We start from the raw sequence: 25,316 nt of genomic DNA, 5'->3' as shown, positions 1-25,316 counted from the left end.
TTTATTATTTAGATTTGTATGCCGCCCCTCTCCGCAGACTCGGGGCGGCTCACAGCAAGACACAGCAATTCATGACAAATCCAAATAAATTTAAAATATTTAAAAAGATTTAAAAAGAACCCCATTTACAAACAAACATAGCTCATTGCTTTGAGGAAAGCTGCTTTGCTGGCACTAATGACTTTTCTGAAGCCAGGGTTAGGATTCATGAACAGTATATGCATAGGTCATTCAAATATATGCTAGAACATGCTATTTAATCATATAGAATATTTGTTTTTCATGTTATCTTAAAAGTATTGAGGATTTAACATAAGAAAGCTGAAGACAAGCCCAAGAAGAACGGCCCCCACCCTCCTTGTCTTTCGCAAATTACTCAAGACCCACCTATATCGCCAGGCATGGGGGAACTGAGACACCTCCCCAAGGCTTTTATATTTTATGTTTTGGTATGTATGTGTTGTATGGTTTTTAATTGTTGGGGTTTTATATATCTCTTTTAATATTAGATTTGTTGCAATGTTACATTGTCTTTGATTATTGTTGTGAGCCGCCCCGAGTCTTCGGAGAGGGGCGGCATACAAATCTAATAAATTATTATTATTATTATTATTATTATTATTATTATTATTATTATTATTATTATTAAGACATGATTAGCCTGAGATCAGTAAGAGCTGAAACTAGCAGCGAATCTAGGGCTCACAGTGATTTACACAATGTTAATCACAATGACCGGTTAGGTCCCACAGAGTTGGCCTTCTCCGGGTCCCGTCGACTAAACAATGTTGTTTAGCGGGATCCAGGAGAAGAGCCTTCTCTGTGGCGGCCCCCACACTCTGGAACCAGCTCTCCCCGGAGATTAGAACTGCCCCCACCCTCCTTGCCTTTCGTAAAGTTCTTAAGACCCATCTCTGCCGTCAGGCATGGGGGAACTGACACATCTCCCCCGGGCCTATACAGTTTATACATGGAATGTTTGTGCGTGTGTTTGCTTTTAATAATGGGGTTTTTAGTGTTTTTTAAATTATTAGATTTGTTTTTTACATTGTTCTTGTTATTGTTGTGAGCCGCCCCGAGTCTACGGAGAGGGGCGGCATACAAATCTAATAAACAAAAAAATAAATAAAATTAATTAATTAATTAATAGGATAGTTAGTGGGCACAAAATTGTCACCTTTATTTTAAATTTAATAATTCTGAATAATAAAAATACTAATTCCTCACAAAATATGTGACTGCTGATTCCCACCAGATCAACTAGAATTGCCCAACCAGTTTACTATTTTGCCAATTCTGATGTAATTCCACTATATTTACTTTTAGTTACCAAATATATGTTAACAGAAAAAACAGTTTAATCTCAAAATGAGATTATACAATGCTCTCCTTGCTTATCATGCCACTATGGCCCCCTCTTTCCAATTAATTCAATTGTATTTTGGCTTTTATTTTTAGTTAGTCTTGACTGCTGGCAACTGCATAGATAAGGCAACCTTTTCAGAAACACATTCTTTTGTTGAGAGAAAATGACTGGCCCAAAGTCACCTACTTGGCTTCCTTGCCCAGACAAGGTTAAAACTCTGTCCACTCCAAATCCAGTCCTTTTTTTTTTGTGAATTCAAATATATAAAGAATAAAAACCCAAACAATGTTGTAAGTTAAATTCTATAAAAGTGCTCCGGTGTATTTAAAAGTCACAGTAAAGAGCACTGCACACCAAAACAACTATACATAAGAACAGGTTTTTTCCTGAACACCATCATTCTACTAAACAAATAATTTCCTCACTTCTGTCAAACTATTCACTAAGGCTGCATTACTATTACTATTAGTCTTATCATTCCTATCACCCATCTTCTCCCATTTATGACTGCAGGACTTTAACTTGCTGCTTGTATCCTTACGATTTATATTAATATTGATTGTTTCCTAATTGATTATCTGTACCCTATAACTATCATTAAGTGATGTACCTTATGATTCTTGATGAATGTATCTTGTCTTTTTATGTGCACTGAGAGTATATGCACCAAAGACAAATTCTTTGTGTATCCAATCATATTTGGGTAATAAATATATATATATATTCTATTCCATTCTATTCTAAACATTTCTTTCTTATTAAACCTTAAACTTACTGGTAATATCCAGGAGTAAAATAGAAACTATTTAAACATTGCAACCAAAAGGTTTCTAGCCTTCAAATACATTTTAAGTTCATTATAAAGTATCATAAATGTCTTCCATAGAAACAAATATTATGGCTTGTTCATGACCTGTGCAAATTAGCCAAATCTGAACTTGCTGTACATGGCTCATGAAATCTCTTCTCCCATCTCTATTTTTAACACTGCCGTCAGTGATTATAAGCATTTAAAGGCTGATTAGCTTTGCTGAACAGTTAAAACAAAATGCTAACATAAGAAATATAAGCTGCTCTTCTTATAGTAAAAAGGCTTGCAAGACGTAGTAATCTTAATTAACATTTTAGATAAGATTTTGAAGATAGCATTTCTATACTGTAACATTTAAACATTAGCATAAAATAAGTCTATAGGACCTCTATTAGATTGAAAATGCAACCATAATTTTAATGGAGTAAGGCTTACTTATACATCAACCAATCTTGTTCCCATTTACTATGGTTAACATAATGCAAAAGCTTGTCATACAACATATCAATTAGGTGCAGGGAAATGAAGCTATTTGTAAGGTACACCTTGAGTTGATATGTCTAGATATGTATACATATACCTTTCATTAATAATGAATGAGGACATAGTTTGTATTTAGCCCTGTACTGATCTTTTAATTTGTATCTTTAGTCTACAACTATTTTAATTACTAAGGATTTGCTAAAAATTATTTGGACTGTTGGGTTATGGATTATGGATTAACCATGTCCTTCCAAAGCAATTTCACTGATTACATGAATACACTTGTATAATACCAAGGAAACTTTCAGTGGACAGATGAAAAGACTGGAGCCTGGATTCGCTTAAACCCAGTAACCCTATTAAATATAATGTATCTTAAATATGATTTGTAAAAAGTATCATTCACTGTTGTTTCTTTTAACTCTAGCAGCAGCAAAGTAAATGAAAATAATATGCTTTTACCATTATTGCATCATTGCAAAAGAGTATGTGAAGTATACATGGAAATCAGTCACTTCCCATTAACACCATCTGTATGGCAAATTTCAAACAATATGGATAACTTCAAGCAATAAATCAGAGCAGAGCCTCTAGCCACATATCAAATAAATACCTACAATATTGCCGGTGTACATAAATAAGCCGTCACGAATAGACTTTCAGCATTTATATATTCCTTCCATCAATCTAATTAGCAATAGATCAATATAAAATCTTAACAAATACCTACTTGACTTTGGTTGTGAGAATTGTGAGTTAAAGAACTTTTATCAGAAGAAAATTCTAAAACAATGAATTTTAAAAGTTAAAGTCTCCTTCAAGCCATGCTCAAGTTTTTGCACTTTTCTTAAAAACCATATGGATTGCTAATCTCTGTTTTCCATTTTAGCCACACTTTAATTCTTGAGCCAAGACAAAGTCAGGCTACTACCTGACAGATTAACAAAACCCACCCCACCAAAAAAAGAAAGAAAATAACTTGAACAAAGTGCACGTTCAAACAGTTACCTGTACATTTCTTTATGTTGCTATTCCTCTTTCCATGAGATCCCAGTTTGCATCCAAAATTTTCTTCCCAAAATTCTGCAAACCACACATTCCTTCTGTTATTTGCTAGGGTTCGACTTCTAAAATATCTATCAAAACCTGAATTGAAAATACAGACATACATACATGAAGATCAGAATAGAATGCAGAATGTGATAAGGTTTTTGCCTTACATGATATGGCATGATATCAATTTCCCTACTGGTGATTTGTAACATCTTACAAATGTAGCATTACCCAATCAACCCTAGAGCAATTTAAAGCCTATCTTTATTACTATTACATTAATATAATGCAGAGTTTGAGCGACATCCTAAAAAAAATAATGCGTCCAATTCAGTGGTAAGTTGCTCCTGGTTCTGCGAACCATAGTGCCATTGGTAGGAGGCTCTGCCCAACCCACCCAGGACCTTCTGCACGTTTTAAAACCTACTACTGGTCCAATTGCTTGAACAGATTGCTGAAAAAAAGTAGCCTTGCTTAGTCACAAAGTAGCTTACTTTCATTCATGAAATATCATGTTCCAGTTATAAACTGAGGCCAACAATAATAAGCAGCAAATAATTGGGAAAACTCTTTTTAAAAGCTTACCTAGTATTTGGTATCCTAGGTGTATATTTCTGAAAAGACTGAACATTGCTACTATGCATCATCATAACGGTAATAAATTAATTCAGCAGTTTATTAAGGTATTTTTATGAGTTCTCTGTCTCAATATTTTGGCAAAAGGCAGTTTTCATACATTCCATTTCACCTCTGTCTCGCTTTTCTGTTACCTCTTGTTATCTAAGAAGTCTTATAAAGTGTTACTCATTCCTTAATGAAGCTGAAAAAATAATTATCTCAAGTATAGTGGTACCTCTACTTAAGAACTTAATTCATTCCGTGACCAGGTTCTTAAGTAGAAAAGTTTGTAAGTAGAAGCAATTTTTCCCATAGGAATCAATGTAAAAGCAAATAATGTGTGCCAACCCATTAGGAAAGAAATAAAAGCTCAGATTTTGGGTGGGAGGAGGAGGACGAAGAAAGGGAGGAGGACAGTTGCTGCCGAAGGAAGAAAGTTGAGGTGAGGGGAATAAAAACAATCTAAAACTTTAAGGCTTAAAAAAAAAAGAGGGACCCTGAGGCGGCCCAGAGTGAAGGGAGCGTTTCTTTTCTCTGGATGCTGACAGAGGTTTATTCCCTTTCCAAGTGCCTAGAGAAAAGAAAATGCTTTGTTCACTCTGGATTGCCAAAGCCTCCTTAAGCATCACTGAAAAGCTCTTCTCGCAGCCCAGAAAAGCCCGAGATGGCCGGGATTAAGAGGGGAATGGAAAGAAACTGGCCAGGAAATTTTTTCTGGGCTCGGGACCTTAAGTAGAAAATGGTTCTTAAGTAGAGGTAAAAAAACTTGAACACCCGGTTCTTATCCAGAAAAGTTCTTAAGTAGAGGAGTTCTTAAGTAGAGGTACCACTGTATACATACAAGTCATAGTTTTCATGTTGCACAGTATTATCATCTCTTAGTGGTACCTGCTTACTCTCCAAAAGACATCAAATTATAGATCCTTCTTTTCTGTTAATTAAACTGCCATGGTTGAATCTGGAACCTTTTTTCTACATTTACTATGTAATTTGCCATAATGCTAAACTGTAGCTCTTAGATCCAATCAGCTGTATATGTGATTCTAGATACTGTCCCAGTGACTATTGTATATGGGCAATGGAGGGGGGGGAAACCCTGAATTGACAATGGAAGGACATGTAACTTCCTGATATAAAGACGATTAGCTGATATTAATAAATGAAAGCTATTGCGTATTTAACTAGATGCTAGATTTTACTACCAATCATACTACTAATTTAGTACTTAGGAATAATTTAAACATTCACCAGAACCATTGAGCATAGAATCTATTTTCACCAACTGGATAGTGTCAATAAACTGATATTTGAAATAAGTAAAGAAAACTGAACACTGGGCTTTGGTCCCAGGTCTGGGCTTATTTTTTATCATACATATTTTTTGATTTTGTACACCATCAATAGTTGAGTGACAAATACATTTAAATGAATGAATGAATGAATGAATGAATGAATGAATGAATGAATGACAAATAGCAATGGCACAAAATCATATTATTGTTGTACAAGAAACCTTCAGTTTAGAATTTCTTCAGTATAAATAAATTGAATTGTTTGCATAATATGTTCTTCTCAGAATGGTCATAAATTAGATGCACAATATAGATAATCCTCATGTAATGTCCATTGGTTCAGCACTGAATGAGAGGTAATTACAAGTTATTCTTATATTTATGACCATCAGGATATCCCCGCAGTCACGTATCACCATTGGTGACTTCTACTGCTGGCTTCCAACAAAATCAATGCAGAAGCTAGCAGGAGAACACAAATGGCAATCACATGATCACAGGCGTCTATGAGGGATTGGGATAGCCATGGGATTGGGATAGTCATAGTCGCAAATCACATTGCACCTTACAACTTTGTCACTTAGCAGTGGAATTCCCAGTTCAAATTATTGTTGGTAAGCAAAGACTACCTGTAAAGTACTGCTTCACAGAGTGGGATTGACAAATTTTTACTTGATAATTATGAGTATGGGAACCAAACAATTATGCACCTACAGAAGATAGAATGAAAACACCACTTAAAATTATTTGCTGTTGTCATAAGAAAACCAGGAAATAGTTTCATGAATGTATGATGTACCAGAATTACACACTAAAGTCTTTTACAGAGTCTTACCATCAATGGAAGCTCTTTTGGGCAATATGGTGACAGCCCCTTCTGCGATTTCTTCTTGCTGATAAACAGGTGAAATTTTAGAACCCCAACTGTCCGACCCTATCCAAAGAAAATGTCCAGTTTGATTCAATTTCTTAGCAGCTTCCAGTATTCTCCTGTAAACAATAATTTTAAAAAACAATTATTTTAAACCAGATTTCATAAAGATTCTTCCTTAAGAGTTAAAAAAAAATAGTTGTTTCTATCAATTCATCAAACATTTTAAAGGAGACACGTTGAGGGTTTTGTACAAAAGTGTATAGAGAAAAATCTGCAATATTTATTTATTGTATTTTTGGATTATACAATGCACATTTTTCCTCCCTAAAAGAGGCTGAAAATTCAGGTGTGACTTATACTCTGAATATAGCCTTTCCCCCCCGAATATCCCCCCCCAGCCCTAACTAGGTGCTAAAAATCTTCCCAGTTCTTACCTTTCATTGTTACTCTCTGTCAAGAATGTTTACCAAGCTCTAAGTCTTTGCAGGGTTTTTTTCATTGCTCTAAGTTGGTCTGAATAAGTTTCTTTCCAGCCTCTAACCATGTGCTAACTTGTTCCCAGCTCTTACCTACTTGCAAGCTCTTTGTTACTCTCTGTGAAGAATGTTTTCCAAACCCTGTCTTTGTAGGATTTTTTCATTGCTCTAACTTGCTCCAAATGTTTCTTTCCAGTCCTAACCAGGTGCTAACAATGTTCTCATCTCTTACCCACTTGCAAGCTCTTTCATTGTTACTCTCCATGAAGAATGTTTTCCAAGCCCTAAGTCTTTGCAGGTTTTTTGATTGCTCTAACTTGCTCCAAATGTTTCTTTCCAGCCCTAACTAGGTGCTAATGATTTTTCCAGGTCTTACTGGCTTGCAAGCTCTTTTAGTGTTGCTCTCTGAATAAGGTTTTTTTAAGCCCTAACCAGGGGGTAAAATAATGTGCTGAAGCTAACCAGACTAAGGATGCTAGCCAGATGAATATCTGGTAAGCAGATTTTTTCCCCTTTTTTCATCACAAAAATCTAAGGAGCATCTAATACTCTGGTGCATCTTATACTCCAAGAAATATGGTACATATTTGTAACATTTAGATATTTGTAACATTATCATATTTGTTCTGTCTGGGTGCCCCCAGACTTCAACACCAACTGGAAAAAGCAGCCAGACACGTTGGTAAAAGCAAAAGCACTTTATAGTTTGAAAAATAAACACAGAGAAAAACCTGTTCCTCCCAACAGGCAGGCTATGAGACTTCACAGCAGAGTCCTGATGGCCAGACAATACAGCAGACTTCTTGCTGGCACACACACCACTGTAGAGAATAAGATCCACACCTTTCCCCCCAAGGTTTCAGTATTCAAAGTCACAAACCAGAATTCCAAGACGCCAAAGATCACAGCCAGGTCCCAGGACTCCCAAAGATAATACTCCACAAGCCAGGAAGGGTGGGTCTGCCTTTTCAGCCTTTCCAGAGAGCACCACACCCAAACCCAGCTGTTGCCTCTTTAGTGCTGAAAGTACCTGGCTAATTGTCCCCTTTGTTGTGTTGCTCTTCTCTGCCGGAGATCGATTATTGCTTGTGCATTTTCATCTAAGGAATCCAGGCTGCTTGCTGGGGAGAGCTCCCTCTCGGGGGACTCTGGCTGTCCTCCCTCTCCCTCAGCCTGAGATTCCTCCTCCCCGTCTGCCTGAACCTCCTGTTCCTCATCCTCCCCCTCTGAGCAGGAAGCCGGCAGAGGATCAGCCGTTCCCTGAGGGGCCTCAGACGGAATCACAACAATATTTATATGTGGTCAAAACCATTGTCAACAGCTTATATAGAAACATTGAAAATACAAAGCCTATATCAGTGACGGCGAATCTTTTCAGCACCAAATGGCCAAACTGGAACACGAAATTGCACTGGATCATCATAGCACCAGAAACTCAAAGACCATGCATGAGCTCTAGCCAGCTGGTCTTCAGGTTTCTGGTGTTTCAACGCGTGAAGACTAACAGACTGGCACACATGCATGCACCAGAAACCAGAAGAGCATCTGGTGATGGCATGCCTGCCCACAGAGAGGACTCTTCATGCCACTTAGAAACATAGAAACATAGAAGACTGATGGCAGAAAAAGACCTCACAGTCCATCTAGTCTGCCCTTATACTATTTCCTGTATTTTATCTTACAATGGATATATGTTTATCCCAGGCATGTTTAAATTCAGTTACTGTGGATTTACCAACCACGTCTGCTGGAAGTTTGTTCCAAGGATCTACTACTCTTTCAGTAAAATAATATTTTCTCACGTTGTTTTTGATCTTTCCCCCAACTAACTTCAGATTGTGTGCCCTTGTTCTTGTGTTCACTTTCCTATTAAAAACACTTCCCTCCTGAACCTTATTTAACCCTTTAACATATTTAAATGTTTCGATCATGTCCCCCCTTTTCCTTCTGTCCTCCAGACTGAGTTCATTAAGTCTTTCCTGATACGTTTTATGCTTAAGACCTTCCATCATTCTTGTAGCCCGTCTTTGGACCCGTTCAATTTTGTCAATATCTTTTTGTAGGTGAGTCTCCAGAACTGAACACAGTATTCCAAATGTGGTCTCACCAGCACTCTATATAAGGGGATCACAATCTCCCTCTTCCTGCTTGTTATACCTCTAGCTATGCAGCCAAGCATCCTACTTGCTTTTCCTACTGCCCGACCACACTGCTCACCCATTTTGAGACTGTCAGAAATCACTATCCCTAAATCCTTCTCTTCTGAAGTTTTTGCTAACACAGAACTGCCAACGCAATACTCACTTCTGGCATATGTGCCATAGGTTCACCATCACGGGCCTATACAGTACAATACTTAGAAGCATCATGGCAATGAAGCAATAGAAATAAAAAAGGCTGGCTACTTTTTTCATGTTTCATGTTTTTTCTGTCTGCCTCCTTCAGCTGCCTTCTCTATCAGTTCCAAACCAATACTTTCCCTTTTCTGCTTTACTTGTTGTCAAGTGCTGGAGGGTTGTTATTAATGTCTGTGGAGGAAGATAATTTTTCATTGTTGCCATTACTTTCTGTTATCTGAATTTTCTGCTTAATTTGTTTTCTTAAACTCAGGTAGCAGCACTCAGTGAACTTTGGCTATACTTCCAGAGCTAAGCAAGCTCAGACCTGTTAGGATATGGCTGAGTGATTTCCAGGGCAATCCAGAGATATCAGTTAGATAGGAAAAAATATTCCCAGTAAAATAGCAACATTGATCCCTACCACTTTCAAAATAACTACTTGGACAAGACTTGAAGTCTTGCTTTCACTCAAGGTTGGGTTTTTAAAAAAAGTAAATATTGGGTAGCTGTGAAATTCACAATTATTTCATAGTCATCTGAACTTTTAAATAATAGTATGACAGGTTCAAGTGACTATGGGGAAAGAAGGGGGAAAGATGTGGACTTGTCATTTTGCTTGCTTTTGAATGATTAGGTTTCACTTGTACCTTTCATTGTTCTTCAACTTTGCAGTCAAAGGAAGAGTATTAAGTAAATTCTTTGGAAATGGGAAGAAGTCAGAATGGCAAAGAAAATAAACTCTCTAAAACAGTTATGGTGAACCTATGGCAGGGGCACCACAGGTGGCACACAAAGCCATATCTGCTGGCACGCAAGTCATTGCCCTAGCTCAGCTCCAACGTGCATGTGTGTGCAAGCCAGCTGATTTTTGGCTTGCACAGAGGCTCTGAGAGGGTGTTTTTGGCTCCCAGAGAGCCTACAAGCGGATGGGGGAGGGCGTTTTTACCTTCCCTCGGCTCCAGGGAAGCCTTTGGAGGGCAAAACAAATTCTGCTGCATGAATCCCAGTGACTAGTTAGGTCCCACAGAGTGGGTCTTCTCCGAATCCCTTCAACTAAACAATGTTGCTTGGCGGGACCCAGGGGAGAGCCTTCTCTGTGGCAGCCCCAGCCCTCTGGAACCAACTCCCCCCAGAGATTAGAATTGCCACCACCCTTCTTGCCTTTTGTAAGCTTCTTAAAACCCACCTCTGCCGCCAGGCATGGGGGAACTGAGATACTCTTTCCCCCTAGACCTTTACAATTTTATGCATGGTATGTCTGTATGTACAGTGGTACCTCGAGATACGAGTTTAATTCGTTCCGGACCTGGGCTCTTAAGTCGAGCAGCTCTTATCTCGAACGACTTTTCCCCATAGGAATTAATGTAAATAATTTTAATTGGTTCCAGCCCTCAAAAAACTCACAAAGTTAGTCTAAATTATGCAGAAAGACATGTTTTTAATGAAGAAATGTACATGTACATATAAATGAATAATGAAGTTTCTTTCACTTAACTTGTAAACTTTCTTAAACTTTTAAATTTACATATGTTCAACTTCTCTGCCACCCAATCCTGTAGGACAGAGGTCCCCAACCCTTTTTGCACCAGGGACCGGCTTTAAGCGATCAAGAGAGGAATGGGTGAATGAATGGACGGAGGGTGGGAAGGAAGGAAGGAAAGAGGGAAGGGACAGGAACAGAGGAAGGAAGGAAGGAAACTTATGAAAGGGGAGAGTAAGAGAGGAATGAGTGAAGGGAGGGAGGGAGGGAAGAAGGTGGGAAGGAGAAAGAAAAGAAGAAATAGAGGAAGGGAGGGTAAAAGAGAGAAAGAAAAAGAGCAAGAAAGAAAGAAAGAAAGAAAGAAAGAAAGAAAGAAAGGGGGAAGGGACAGGAACAGAGGAAGGAAGCAAGGAAACTTATGAAAGGGGAGAGTAAGAGAGGAATGAGTGAAGGGAGGGAGGGAGGGAAGAAGGTGGGAAGGAGAAAGAAAAGAAGAAATAGAGGAAGGGAAGGTAAAAGAGAGAAAGAAAAAGAGCAAGAAAGAAAGCTGCAAGCACCCCCCCGAGCCCCCCAGGCTGGCTGCAACCTTTTAAAACACACGCGCCGCTTCACAGCTGTCTCCTGAAGCCGAACACGGAAGTTAGCGTTTGGCTTCAGGAGACAGCTCCTTGGCGCTTGTATCTCGAATTTGGGCTTGTAAGTAGAACAAAAATATCTCTCCCCTCCCAGCTCTTATCTCGAGTTGCTCTTAAGTAGAGCAGCTCTTATGTCGGGGTTCCACTGTATGTTTGGTTTTATAATAAGGGTTTTAACTATTTTAATATTGGATTTTTATATGCTGTTTTTATTGCTGTTGTTAGCCGCCCCGAGTCTACGGAGAGGGGCGGCATACAAATCCGATAAATAAGTAAGTAAGTAAGTAAGTAAGTAAGTAAGTAAGTAAGTAAGTAAGTAAGTAAAGAAAGAAAGAAAGAAAGAAAGAAAGAAAGAAAGAAAGAAAGAAAGAAAGAAAGAAAAACATGAGCCTACTGGGCCCACCAGAAGTTGGGAAACAGGCCATTTCCGGCCTCCAAAGGGCCTCTGGGGAGCAGGGAAAGCTGTTTTTGCCCTTCCCAGGCATTGAATTATGGGTGTGGGCACTCACGCATGTGCGATAGCACATGCATAGATTCTTTTGGCACCTGAGGAAAAAAAAGGTTCGCCATCAATGCTCTAAAACTTTAGGTATTCACCAGGTTAATTTTTCTATTTTTACTGGGTCCCGCTGGAGCAGGAACCTTCTGTGAAATGTTTCTTTTTCCTATGTTTAAGGATTGCTGGGAAATTGGAATGAGCAACAAAACTGAAATCTAGCGGTGAGTAACATGTATAAATAAAACCATGACTTTGAATGTTACCTATTCTAGCCAAAGAAAAAAGCCAATACCTTATATCATCTTCATTTGCAAACGTAATCACAGCACGAGCATTTGGCGTTTCCATCAAGCGCTTGATAATCTTCTCAAATTCCCCTTGTCTTGGTTCACGGGGGATTTTTAGTGACTGAGCAATGCAGACACCACCTGGAGAAAAGAGGATAATAAAAGAAAAGCTGTAAAATATAGGGTTGGGGTGGGTTTTTTTACAATCATTGTGCCCAGTTTACAAAATAGAAATCTGGCTTTGGAGAAGGCTACCAAGCCAAAAGCAGTTTAAAATGTAACTTTGCAAATGCAATAGTAGTGCATAATGTTTCATTTTTTTTCTCAAGCTCATTGCATCTAATTTCTATTCTATCTAATGTCATTATTTATTGTATAGTGCTCAACAATATGAATTATTAAAACAATATAGGAGGAATACATTTCATGGCAAAAATATTTTGGTGTCAAATCTGCATTCTTCTTCTGGAATCTATAGCAGACCTACTACAACTGTTAATCACCACATTATTAATTCAGTTGTATTCATTATTCAACCATATTATTAAAGATGTGTACAGTCATCAATAAAAGCTGTACAGTAGTTACAACTAATATACCATAATGCTTGTGCATTATAAGAACAACCAAATCTACCCAATGTTTTAAAATTCCAGTCTTCTATGCAACCCCTTGATTCCCTGATGTCCCAACCTCCAACTTCAACATTAGCATGGAACAAAGGAATACGTTGGTTATTCCTGGAGCTTCAAACAGGATCCTCCCAATCATAAAATAATTTTTGTAATTATATTGGCAAATAGTAAAGACAATTAGTATGTTTATGCTTGCTGCAGGACCCAGAGATAGTACAGTGGTAACCAGAGGAGGGGTTCCTCCTGGTTCGCACTGGTTCACCTGAACCGATAGCAAACTGCTGGTTACATCATGGAGCTGGTTTGGTCAGTGCCGATCTATGGACACCATCATCTTTTTTAAAAAGATTTTTTACATTTTGTTTTACATTATTTGCTGATTTTTTCTTCTTCTCTGCATGCACAGAAGTGGAGTTCTGGTACTCTGCATGTGCCACCATCTTGTTTTTGGCTTTTGGGAGGGAGGTTTTGGTGAATTTTCAGCCCTGTGCATGCACTCACACCCTTGCAAAGCACGGCATAGCCATGCAGTATTCAATGTGCGTGCAACCACGCATCATGTGAGGAAGCAAACTAGCGGCAAGGTAAGTTAGAACCCACCCTTGGTGGTAACACTACATAGAAAAAAAAATGCCCTAAGATTTAAAGATCGATGAAGAATTGATTCCATGGGATGTATTGAGCATTTGCTCTTGACTCCTCTATCACCTCCTCCCAAAACAGAGAGAATAAATGACATTTAGAAAGGTTGTGCAATTCTTTAGAATGCAATATGTAAAAATTATTTTAAAATATGCAATTTAGCTCAAAAGCAATAGTTTAACAAAATATCTTGTATAGCACAGCTGGTTTTAAAGTTACTACAAGTGAACTACAGTGCACTTATATTAGCATGCTGTATATAACTCAACATCTCAGCGGAGAATTTTAACACTTTTTAAATGCCTAAAGCAATAAATTCGCATGCTAAAACCAAAGTTGTGCAGCTAAGCCAAGCATGGGAAAGAGTTGGAATGATTTCATTTACAACCATAGCTGCCTTCAGTAGAGGTATGATTGAAGGAAAGGAAAGGAACAATAATATAGCCACTTTACATGCAGTAGTATTTGGAGGTGTGTCTGTGTGGAGACAGGTTTGTGTGTCTGAGAGAGACAGGCACAGACAGATACTACATATGCACAGGAAGAGAGGGAAAGAGTCTTCGGAGAGGGGCGGCATACAAGTCTAATAAATTATTATTATTATTATTATTATTATTATTATTATTATTATTGTTGTTGTTGTTGTCGTCATTATTATTGTTGTTGTTGTCGTCATTATTATTGTTGTTGTTGTTATTATTATTATTATTATTATTATTATTATTATTATTATTATTATTATTCATGGGCACTCCTACTTATCCTGTCACCTTCAGCAGTCATTCTTCCATTGTGGGTATTTTAAAGCCTTTTCATTTTTGTGCATATTACAATCTCACAGTAATTATCATACATAAAATAAAATTATATTTTATATATCCACTTGTTCCACTTTAGTTTGTGCCATGCACAAGCATTTGATATCCAACATTCATCTGGATTCTGTTTGAATCTGTTATTGTTGCAGTCTTTTCCACGTCTTTGCAGATGCTTTGATTTCCACGATGTCATACATTTGAAAATGAATGCATTTAAATCATACTTAAATAATGACTTTTTCCTTTCTGGCATCCTGCCAAATATGCAGATTAGGTTTTTCTGGAGGAAGGGAGCCCCAAATTGGCTTTATTTGTTTTGGAGAAATGTGAAACAGATGTACTGTTACTCTTTTCATTAGCAAATCATTAAGCCGTTGAAAAAATATTAAGCTTTCAATTATCCCTTAAAATTATATATGCATTAAAAAAAACCCCAATTCTTAAGAACAGTATGAAGGAAGGACAGAAATTTACCTCGTTTAGAATTAAATAAATTTAAAAATGCCCTGATTTTCAAGAACCTCATTCCCTTTCCTTTGAATAGACCAAAGAAAGTTGTAAATACTTATCTATTATACATAATGACTTCTGTGGAATTTGGAGTATAATGAATAATGAAAATAAGTAGTGTTATTGGCAGACTGCATGCCATACCAAAAAGCCTTGGATGACACTTAGAAAATGTGTGCATTGATAAAATGTTCACCTGTCAATTGCAAAATACCATATAGCTTGGATCTGTACATATTGTATGCCAATACATTGTGACATTCTAGGTTCTTAGGAATAACTTCATGTGAATGAGAGCTAACACCAGGTAAAGAACTGACAGCTGTGTTTTCGTATTGTTGTGTATATACCATATTTTAGAGTATAAGATACAACTTTTTCCTCCCTAAAAGAGGCTGAAAAATTGGGTGCATCTTATGCTCTGAATTTAGCTTTTTTTGAAGCTTTTTCCCCCCAGCTGTAACAAAGAGCTAACGATCTTCCCAGCTTTTACAGGCTTGCAGGGTTTTTTTGTTGTTACTCTCTACAAAGAACGTTTTTCCAGCCCTAAGTCTTTGCAGTCTTTTTGCTCTACTTGCTCTGAATATGTTTCTTTCCAACCCTAAAAAAATGCTAATGATATTCCCAGCTCTTAGTGGCTTGCAGGCTTTTTAATTACTACTCCGCACGAATCCCAGCGGCCGATAAGGTCCCACAGAGTTGGCCTTCTCTGGGTCCCGTCGACTACACAATGTCGTCTGGTGGGCCCCAGGGGAAGAGCCTTCTCTGTGGTGGCCCCGGCCCTCTGGAATCAACTCCCCCCCGGAGATTAGAACTGCTCCCACCCTCCTTGTCTTCCGTAAACTACTTAAGACCCACTTATACCACCAGGCATGGGGGATTTGAGACACCTTTCCCCCAGGCTTATTATAATTTATGTTTGGTATGTATAAATTTGGTTTTTAATTATGATGGGTTTTTTAGTTTTTTCTTAATATTAGATTTGTGCCTGTATAATATTGTTTTTTATCGTTTGTTGTGAGCCGCCCCGAGTCTTCGGAGAGGGGCGGCATACAAATCTAATAAATTATTATTATTATTATTATTATTATTATTATTATTATTATTATTATTATTACTCGCTCCGAATAAGGTTTTTTGAAGCCCTAACCACGGGATAAAATAATATGCTGAAGCTGGCCCGACTAAAGACGTTAGCCAGATGAATACCTTGTAGGCAGATCCCCCCCCCCCGTCCTATTTTCCTCCCCAAAAACTAAGGTGCATCTTATAGTCAAAAAAATATAGTAATAATAATACAGGATTCATAACATTAATTATAATATCTTACACAAAGTCTGAATAGTTGTTTTCTTAGATTTTAACTTCACCATCACAAGAGAAACACCATACTGCAACTGAACTGGGCATTTTAACATGCCTGTGATCATAGTTCCCTCTAAGCTGAGCAGTGAGCAATTGCTCACTTAAAAATCATCATCAACTCAGAGTTTTCCAAACCTTCCCAGAAGCCGAGAGGGAAAGAGTGAGAGGGAAGGAGAGAGAGAAGAAGAGAGAGAAAAAGATAGAAAAAAGAGAGGAAGGAAAAGAGAAAGAAAAAGAATGGGAGTAAGGAAGAGAGAAAGAAAATCAAAATCTAGTTTGAAACTAGCTCAACTATTTAAGTGGCATTTTGATATTGATAGAGTTGCCCTATTATGAGCTCACTGTTATAGACACACAGTACAGTATTTTATTTTGAAATTCTCTGAGGCAAAACAGGGTGGGTTTTTTGTTTGTTTGTTTGTTTGTTTATTTATTTATTTATTTATTTGTTTGTTTGTTTGTTTGTTTGTTTGTTTATTTATTTATTTATTTATTTATTTATTTATTTATTTATTTATTTATTTATTTATTTATTTATTTATTTATTTATTTATTTATTTATTTATTTATTTATTTATTTATTTATTTATTTATTTATTTATTTATTTATTTATTGTTTCTGTGCCGCCCAGTCCCAAAGGGACTGCCGCTCAGACACTATACTTTTCTGCCCACCCCTCAAAAAAATTAGAGGGAACACTGCCTGTGATAAAGAACACTAGTAATAATAAATAAAAATACAGTTCAGACTTCCTACTACATTTGCAATAAAATGAGCACACCATTGTTTGACAAGAAAAGCAATTAGCTCTGTTTCTTTGTCTATATTTTTCCTCCATCCACCCACTCCTACTGTATTCAGGCAAGGAATCCTCTTTTGATTTACAGAAGGTAGTCAAAAGTTGAAATGACCTACAGAGAAAATACTGCACTTAAACAGAGATAACAGACCTAATCCTCATCATTTTTAAATCGTAATAGGAACACAATACTAGAATGAGATATGGATACTTAAGAAGTATTTGACAAGCCATTGAGAATTGGACAAATTGGCTTCTCTCAGCTTCGGTCACCTAGCTCTATCTTATTTGTCTGTAGATAAAATATTGAGAAAAGATGCTAAAGTAAAATCTAAAGATACCCTGTTTGGGTATCAGACTGTCAGAGGATACTCACCCGAATAAAGGAACAGGCTACACATGCTTCTATTTCGAAGCAATGTGGGTTAAGTACTTTGGTCTGCAAAGATTTCTATCTGTTTTCTTATGAGTCTAGATGACTAGAAAGTACGTAGTGCATATTTCAGATAGAGGTTTTGTTTCAGAAATATTTCACAAGAAGAGTTTTCCCCTCCTCTGCTTACAACAGAATATCTTATTTCACCAGACTTGAAATGTTGGGCTTGGATAGCTTAGAACTACGTCGCCGTTGATCTGACTCACATGTAATTCATAAAATAATCTGCCACTGAATGAATGCATCAGCTTCAACTGCAACAATTCATGAGCACACAATAGGTTCAAACTTAATGGAAACTGTTCCAAACTTGACTGAAGAAAATACGACTGGAATGCACTACCTGATTCAGTGGTTTTTTCCCCAAATCCCAGAAACTTTAATCTTAGACTGTCTATAGTCACCTCACCCATTCCTAAGAGGTCTGTAAGGGGCATGCGTAAGATCACCATTGTGCCTACCGTCCTTGTTTTACTGTGTTATTGTCCTAATTTATCTGTACTTACTTTGCTTGTGTTTATGTTTATACCAAAAAAGTGGTGCCTCTACGTACGAACTTAATTCATTCCGTGACCAGGTTCTTAAGTAAAAAAGTTTGTAAAAGGAAGCAATTTTTCCCATAGGAATCAATGAAAAAGCAAATAATGTGTGCGATTGGGGAAACCACAAGGAGGGTAGAGGGCCTGTTTCTTCCCAGGAGATTCCTAGAGAGGCTCCATGGAGGCTTCTCCCTGCCTTTTCCGGTTACAGTTTTGGAGGCTCGGGTTTGTAAGTGGAAAATAGTTTTTGAGAAGAAGCAAAAAAATCTTGAACTCCTAGAAAAGTTCGTTAAGTAGAGGCGTTCTTAGGTAGAGGTACCACTACACCTGCTATCTTATACATGTTTGACAGACAGACAAACAAACAAACAAAAAATAGGTATCTGGTTGTCTACCTCCTCTGAAGCATTCTCCAGCACTTTTAATACCAGAAAATGCTTCTGTTACAAACTCTCTATATGCAGGAATTACATTATCCCTTCTAGTCAGGTATTGGAAGCAACATATGAGGCTTCTGATCATGTCCAACAGTTGTGCAGAAGCATTTGGAGGCTTATGCCCAAAGGGAGCATATAGAGGTTGCAAGACAATGAAAAGTGTTTTGGGTTGATAAATTGGAAGCATAGGAACTTGGACGATCACACAGGAAGTTAAAGGAGTATATGTATCCCTATTTATTTATTTATTTATTTATTTATTTATTTATTTATTTATTTATTTATTTATTTACTTACTTACTTACTTACTTACTTACTTACTTACTTACTTACTTACTTACTTATTTAAACATTAATCTTTGAGTACCTAGTTATGTCATAATGTGCAATGAAGGCTTGTAGCATTTGTTTATAGGCAGCATTTCTGAGTCTGTTTTTATACTGAAACCACTTTCTACATAACAATGTTGATTCTCAGTTCTGCTACTATGAGTTTCATCTCTGTCACAAACTCAGAAGACAGTATTAGATAAGCTATTATTCCTCAGCATTTACTTCCTACATTTCAGGAACGATACTGTATTTCCATTTGTTTACCTTACAGGGTTATGCTAAGGGTCATGCTGCATTTTTCATGATAGGTTTTGAGCATTATAGAGATATTTTAATGCCTGAAGCAAAGGACGATGGATGCTTTTCCCCATAGAAAAGCTGACCAAAATGACAACTAAATCTAATGTCACCATGGGAAAGTGTTACCTGGAGAAAAATGATCTTGCATGCTTCAAGGCAGGAGCTCCATGATACCTGATCTTAATCTGCTGTCTCTCTGACAGGGGTGGGTTCCACTTACATTCACCACCGGTTCACATTGCTATGCTCATGTGCATGCGTGCATCCCCTCATGCAATTCTGCTCCCGTGCATGCTCAGTAGCTACGGTTGACCTAGATTATCTATGGTTGACCTAGCCAGATTCCTAAGGGGCGAGTACAAGTGCACTAGAGTGCCTTCCGTCCCCTGTCCTATTGCTCTCCTATATCTCCTATACCTTTCCTCTATTCCTATATCTCTTCTTCTATTATTTCATTGATATGTTCTATTACTATATCTTCTTTTCTATTATTTCTTAGATATATTTTACTATGAGTATCTCCTCTATAACCTTCATCATGTATTTTACTATGTGAATATAGATATATACCCACTAAAACCCTCATTGTGTATTGGACAAAATAAATAAATAAATAGATAGATAGATAGATAGATAGATAGATAGATAGATAGATAGATAGATAGATAAGCCCAAAACACAGCTGAGGAGCTGATCAGCTGTGCTTCAGGTGAAGAAATAAAGGTAAGTATAAACCAGAGGAGGGATGGGAGGGCCCTTTTTCAAGCTGTAGCAGAGAAAAAAACCCTTCAAAACTGAAAAAAATTCAGACCCCCCCCCCCAAATGATGGTGGCACCCACAGAGCAGCACCAACTGAATCAGAACCACGATGCCATTGTGAAATCACCAGAGGGTTGCTACTGGTTTGGACGATCCACTCCGAACCGGGAGGAACTCACGCTTGCTTTCTGCCAATGTACGTCGCAATAAATTTACTGTATTGGAACTCTGAGCTTATTTGGTCATTTTGCCTAGACTGGAAATGGATGTATACATGTGCCAGATTGCTGGATATCCCTGCGTGTCTTATTCTTAAAGAGGAGGGCAGTGGAAGAGTCACTTTACTCTAATGGTTAAGCCACTGTATGTTCTAGTCCCAATTTAGGCATGAAAGCCAGCTGGCAGACTTTGGGAGGTCTCAGACAATTCAACTCACAAAAGAAGAGATATTCACCACATAGAATTATTTATAAAAATGATAAAGGTGAGATAGATAGATAGATAGATAGATAGATAGATAGATAGATGGATGGATGGATGGGTGGGTGGGTGGGTGGGTGGGTGGGTGGGTGGGTGGGTGGGTGGGTGTGTGGATGGATGGACGGACGGACAAGATTTGGGGAAAATGTACTTCTCTGGAAATGTAGGCCTTGGATTTTGGCATGTTTAGGCTGGGAATTTAGGATTACAAATCAAATAGTAGTGTCATTCCTTTATTGAAAATGTAACACAAGTTTGGAAGTGCAGACATATACACTCTACAAAATATACACATACACAGTATCATATATACTATACTATATAAATTAACTGCCTTGAAATGGCCCTGGGTTGAGCCTAGAGGCAAAAAGGAGCTGTGACGTTCCTTCAATATACCAGGGTGATCCAACAGAAAAAACATATAGCCCCTCCATGGTACAAAGCTGAAGGGATCAGATCTGGTGATCTAGAGGTTAATACTCTGTCTTACAAGGCAGAAACTCCAGGATCAAATCCCAGTAAGGGTATGGCTAGCTGATGAGGCCAGAACAAGGGAGAAATAGCGCTATCCTAGTCTCCCTTAATTTTAAATATTCAGCAAAAATATGTGATACAAATATACAGAGAGAGAGAGAGAGAGAGAGAGAGAGAGAGAGAGATCTGTGAATTAAAGTGTATCTTTCAAAGAATTTCTTCACCATCATCCCATTTCTATAAAACTCCACAAGGTTCTATAAATATTCTGATTTATTGTTTGATCATTACTTTATAAATAACTGCATGTCATTTTTTTTCCAGTTTTTAACACTAGTTGGTAAGCAAAAACTTTGCAGGAATGAAATGTTCTAATATTAACTATGGGTTTTCTTCGTACAATAAATAAAGAGAAGGTATACTTATTATTCAGTGCCAGATACATTATTATTGAGGAACAACAATGTGTTCAGGAGCATTTCAGATCTTAAAAATTGTATCACTGCTTAGAATCTATTAGCTTTAGTTTTTGCTTAACTTCTGAAATAGAAAATATAGGTATAATGTGAAGCGTATGATATTTCGAACATATAATTATGAAATTAATTATATCCTACCAGATGAACATTAGTTTGATAAACAGTAATTATGACTAATTATCTACAATATTTTATATAAAGGTACTTTTAATTATCAGTGATTTGAAATACATATATTAATAAAACAATTTAAGTAAACAGGTACTGATTATTGAGAAAAATATCTGTCATAAACATATTATAAACAGATGAAACAATGTGGTAGCCTCTTCTGTCTTAATTTTATTTAAGCCTCAAGCATGCCTGCTGGTATAGAGTGCACTGTTACTACCGTACATTTCAGGTTTTCTCTTGTGTTTTTCACAAGGTTTTTTTTAATGTCTCTAAGTGTCTATTTGGCCATATCCTAGAGCCAGCCCTGAATTTTTGATTTTAGGAGGCATGGACAGAGGCAATATGCATGCTCAGTTAAAATGACCTTATGAGATAGGGGGAAAAGTCACACCTGGGGGACAATCAGATTAAGAGGCAGGTGAGCCCAAAAAAGTAATACAGACATGGCAAACATCTCAGAAGAGATTCTTCTTAGTTTGTTAAGCTCTAAAGGCGATAAGGGAGAAATGTAATTTTATACAGTGGTACCTCTACTTACTGTTGTGGTTGACTCTGGCTAAGCTCCTGCCCCAGGGAATGAGGAGGTGGATGCAGGGGAAAAATCATCATGTTACAGGCCTGTGTTATTGCCGACAGAATCAGTTCAGAGTTTAGTTTCCTCGGATGAAGAAGAAGGTGGGAGTGACTCGGCAGAGGAGGGCTTGGCACACAGCCCAGGCAGTCAATCTCCCTTATCTTCCTTTGATTCAGATGATGATGTTTTGGACTCACGCAAGCGCAGAATTATGCATAGAAGAGATCAACTAAGAACGTATTACAGGAAATAAGGGAGGCCACCTGTGTTTGGGTGGGGCTCCAGTAATTAGGGCTGCTGCTATAAAAATCAGCATGTGGGTTTGGACATTGTTGAAGAATATCTGATCAGAGTTCATCAGGAATCTTGTGTTGCTGGACTTTGTTGCTTTTTCACGCCTTTGAAACCAAAGCAGAGCAACGTGTGTCTGTGTGTCTCACTTCGTTGGAAGAAGAAGGGGTGTGAAGTTTCTTCAAAGCTGCTGGCTAAGTACTTAATGACTGCTTAAGGGAAATTGTACAGACTACCCGGTTGTTTTGGGAAGAGTGCTCTTTGCAATACAAAAAGAGTGCTTTGTTTATTTTGAATTTTGTGATAAAGAACATTGTTTTGAATTTTCAAACGTGTGTGTGTCTGAAATTTGTACCCTTGAATTTTCGGGAGGCTCCAATCAGAGAGCCCGGCAGAATAATTACGAACTTAATTCGTTCCGTGACCAGGTTTTTAAGAAGAAAAGTTTGTAAGAAGAAGCAGTTTTTCCCACAGGAATCAATGTAAAAGCAAATAATGGATGCGATTGGGGAAACCATAGGGAGGGTGGGGCCCCTGTTTCCTCCCAGGAGATTTCTAGAGAGGCCCCACAGAGACTTCTTCCTGCTTTTTTTGGCCCTGTTTCTCCCAGGAGATTCTTAGAGAGGCCCCACAGAGGCTTCTCCCCACCTTTTCTAGCCCTGTTTCCTCCCAGGAGATTCCTAGAGAGGCCCCACGGAGGCTTCCCTCTGCCTTTTCTGGTTACAGTTTCAGAGGCTTGGGTTTGTAAGGGGAAAATAATTCTTGAGAAGAGACAAAAAAATCTTGAACACCCGGTTCTTTTCTACAAAAGTTCGTAAGTAGAGACGTTCTTAGGTAGAGGACCACTGTACTTGCAAGCAACAGTGAAATGCTACCGATATGCCACAGTTCAGGTGTTTTTGAGAACAGGTAGTGGTGGCAGCGAAAGGCTCTGCCCACCTGTCTGGACATCACCATTTCCTTGTTTGCGTGTGCTGAGGGTAAAAAGGCATGCATGACGGTGGTCGCTTCTAAACTAGTAGGGAAGGTAAGTAAATTTCACTGCTGCTTGCAAGATTCTGTAAATTCAAAGTGTTGGTTGGACCTATAAAGCCCTTCATGGCACCGGGCCAGAATATCTCCGCGACCGCCTTCTGCCGCACGAATCCCAGCGACCACTTAGGTCCCACAGAGTTGGCCTTCTCCGGGTCCCGTCGACTAAACAATGTCATTTGGCGGGACCCAGGGGAAGAGCCTTCTCTGTGGCGGCCCCGACCCTTTGGAACCAACTCCCCCCAGATATCAGAGTTGCCCCCACCCTCCTCGCCTTTCGTAAGCTCCTTAAAACGCACCTCTGTCGTCAGGCATGGGGGAATTTCCCTCCCCCCTAGGCTTATAAAAATTTATGCATGGTATGCTAGTATGTATGATTGGTTTCTAAATTGGTGTTTTTAAATTAACTTAAATATTAGATTTGTTTACATTGTATTATTATTGCTGTGAGCCGACCCGAGTCTGCGGAGAGGGGCGGCATACAAATCTGATTAATAAATAAATTAATAAATAAATGTTATTTTACAATAAAGGAGAGCTAATACTTTTGGGTCTCCTTCTCCTCTACTGTACCTTGCAAATCAGGCACATTATAAGTCTGTTTTTACATTTTAAATCCAGATTGCCATACAATTCTGAAACAATGAAGCAAACTAAATATCAAAGGAAACTAAGCTAAGCAAAAAATAGTTTACGATTAAAGTAACATTTTTATGCAATAGATGTTTTCAAAATAATATGGATTTAGGAAGCATTAACACCATTTAACATCAACATCAACTGCTAATGGTATTGTTGGGATATAAAATAGGTGTTTACATTTACTTCTGCTGTATTAATTTATTCAGAATTTTGAATCTATTATATTTAATAGACTCAAAATTAAAATTTAATTCACTATTTTGATTTACTGAAGTCACATCAGTAATTAGTGTACGGTAATGGAAAATTCCATCTCCCCACTACAGAATATAAAACAATTTGCTACAGAAGTTGTACATCAAGGTTTAAACATTTAAGAAAAAAAATGTATGGGTTATAAGAAACCAGATAAAGTTGTTGAAAAACTAAATAACTATCTGGAATTTAATCAATGTTCCCTATAATCCTAACCACTGATATCATAGATTGTAAGTGATGGAACTATATGGTCCTTGGCTTTGCCAATCTTAAGATTTCCCATTACAAATGCTGGAACAATAACTTTAGAGTCAACAATAAATGTACAGTAATTTGGTGTATTTTGTAATAAAATATCCAGATTCTCAGAACCCAGCCCCACTGGTGCACCTTCCATTCAGTTTGATTTTTATCTGTCTGTCTGTCTGTCTGTCTGTCTGTCTGTCTGTCTGTCTGTCTGTCTGTCTGTCTGTCTCTCTCTCTCTCTCTCTCTCTCTATCTATCTATCTATCTATCTATCTATCTATCCATCTATCCATCTACCCATCTACCCATCTACCCATCTACCCATCTACCCATCTACCCATCCATCCATCCATCCATCCATCCATCCATCCATCTATCTATCTATCTATCATCTATCTATCTATCTATTGCAATTTGCAGGCCGCTCAACTCCTTAAGGACTCTGGGTGGCTAACAGCAATATAAAAATAGCAATATAAAAAACAATAGCAATGAACAATTTTGTATTTTTAACAATTTTAAGAGGCCATAATTAAAACATTCATACATTCAGCCGGGACAAGATGAAACCATCCACCAGCTCCAGGCCTACCGGAAAAGCTATGTTTTACCACCTTTCAGAAGGCCAGGAGGATGGGGATCATGCAGATCACAGGGGGGAATTGCTTCCTTAGAGACTAAGCCACCACAGAGAAGGCCCTCCCATGTGGTCCCGCCAGTTGGCATTAAATAGGAATGTGCATTTAAAGCTATTCTAATTACCGTTATTGTAAATGTATAATTTGCAGCACATCTATCATAGTCATATATATGAAAAGTATAATAGAATCAATAATCAGACATCAGAGTTGCCATATGGAAAAGTGTTGCATTAAATT

The 25,316-nt window shown here is 37.8% G+C and overlaps 1 protein-coding gene across 1 annotated transcript in view; it reads right to left on the bottom strand.

Moving 5' to 3' along the window:
- The window catches only part of GRM8 (glutamate metabotropic receptor 8), a 683,451-nt gene that overhangs the window by 330,516 nt on the left and 327,619 nt on the right, over positions 1-25,316 (bottom strand). Inside the window, exons 3-5 of the mRNA XM_070755423.1 lie at positions 12,219-12,354; positions 6,459-6,613; positions 3,669-3,806 (exon numbers count right to left, since the gene is read on the bottom strand). Of these exons, the coding sequence (XP_070611524.1) occupies positions 3,669-3,806; positions 6,459-6,613; positions 12,219-12,354 (429 nt within the window). The remainder of the gene's footprint in view (positions 1-3,668; positions 3,807-6,458; positions 6,614-12,218; positions 12,355-25,316) is intronic.

Source organism: Erythrolamprus reginae, chromosome 6 (genome assembly GCF_031021105.1).
Source record: "Erythrolamprus reginae isolate rEryReg1 chromosome 6, rEryReg1.hap1, whole genome shotgun sequence".
NCBI classification, from domain to species: domain Eukaryota; kingdom Metazoa; phylum Chordata; class Lepidosauria; order Squamata; family Dipsadidae; genus Erythrolamprus; species Erythrolamprus reginae.
Note: the sequence above shows the minus strand (reverse complement) of the source record. Positions and strands in the feature narration are given on the sequence as shown.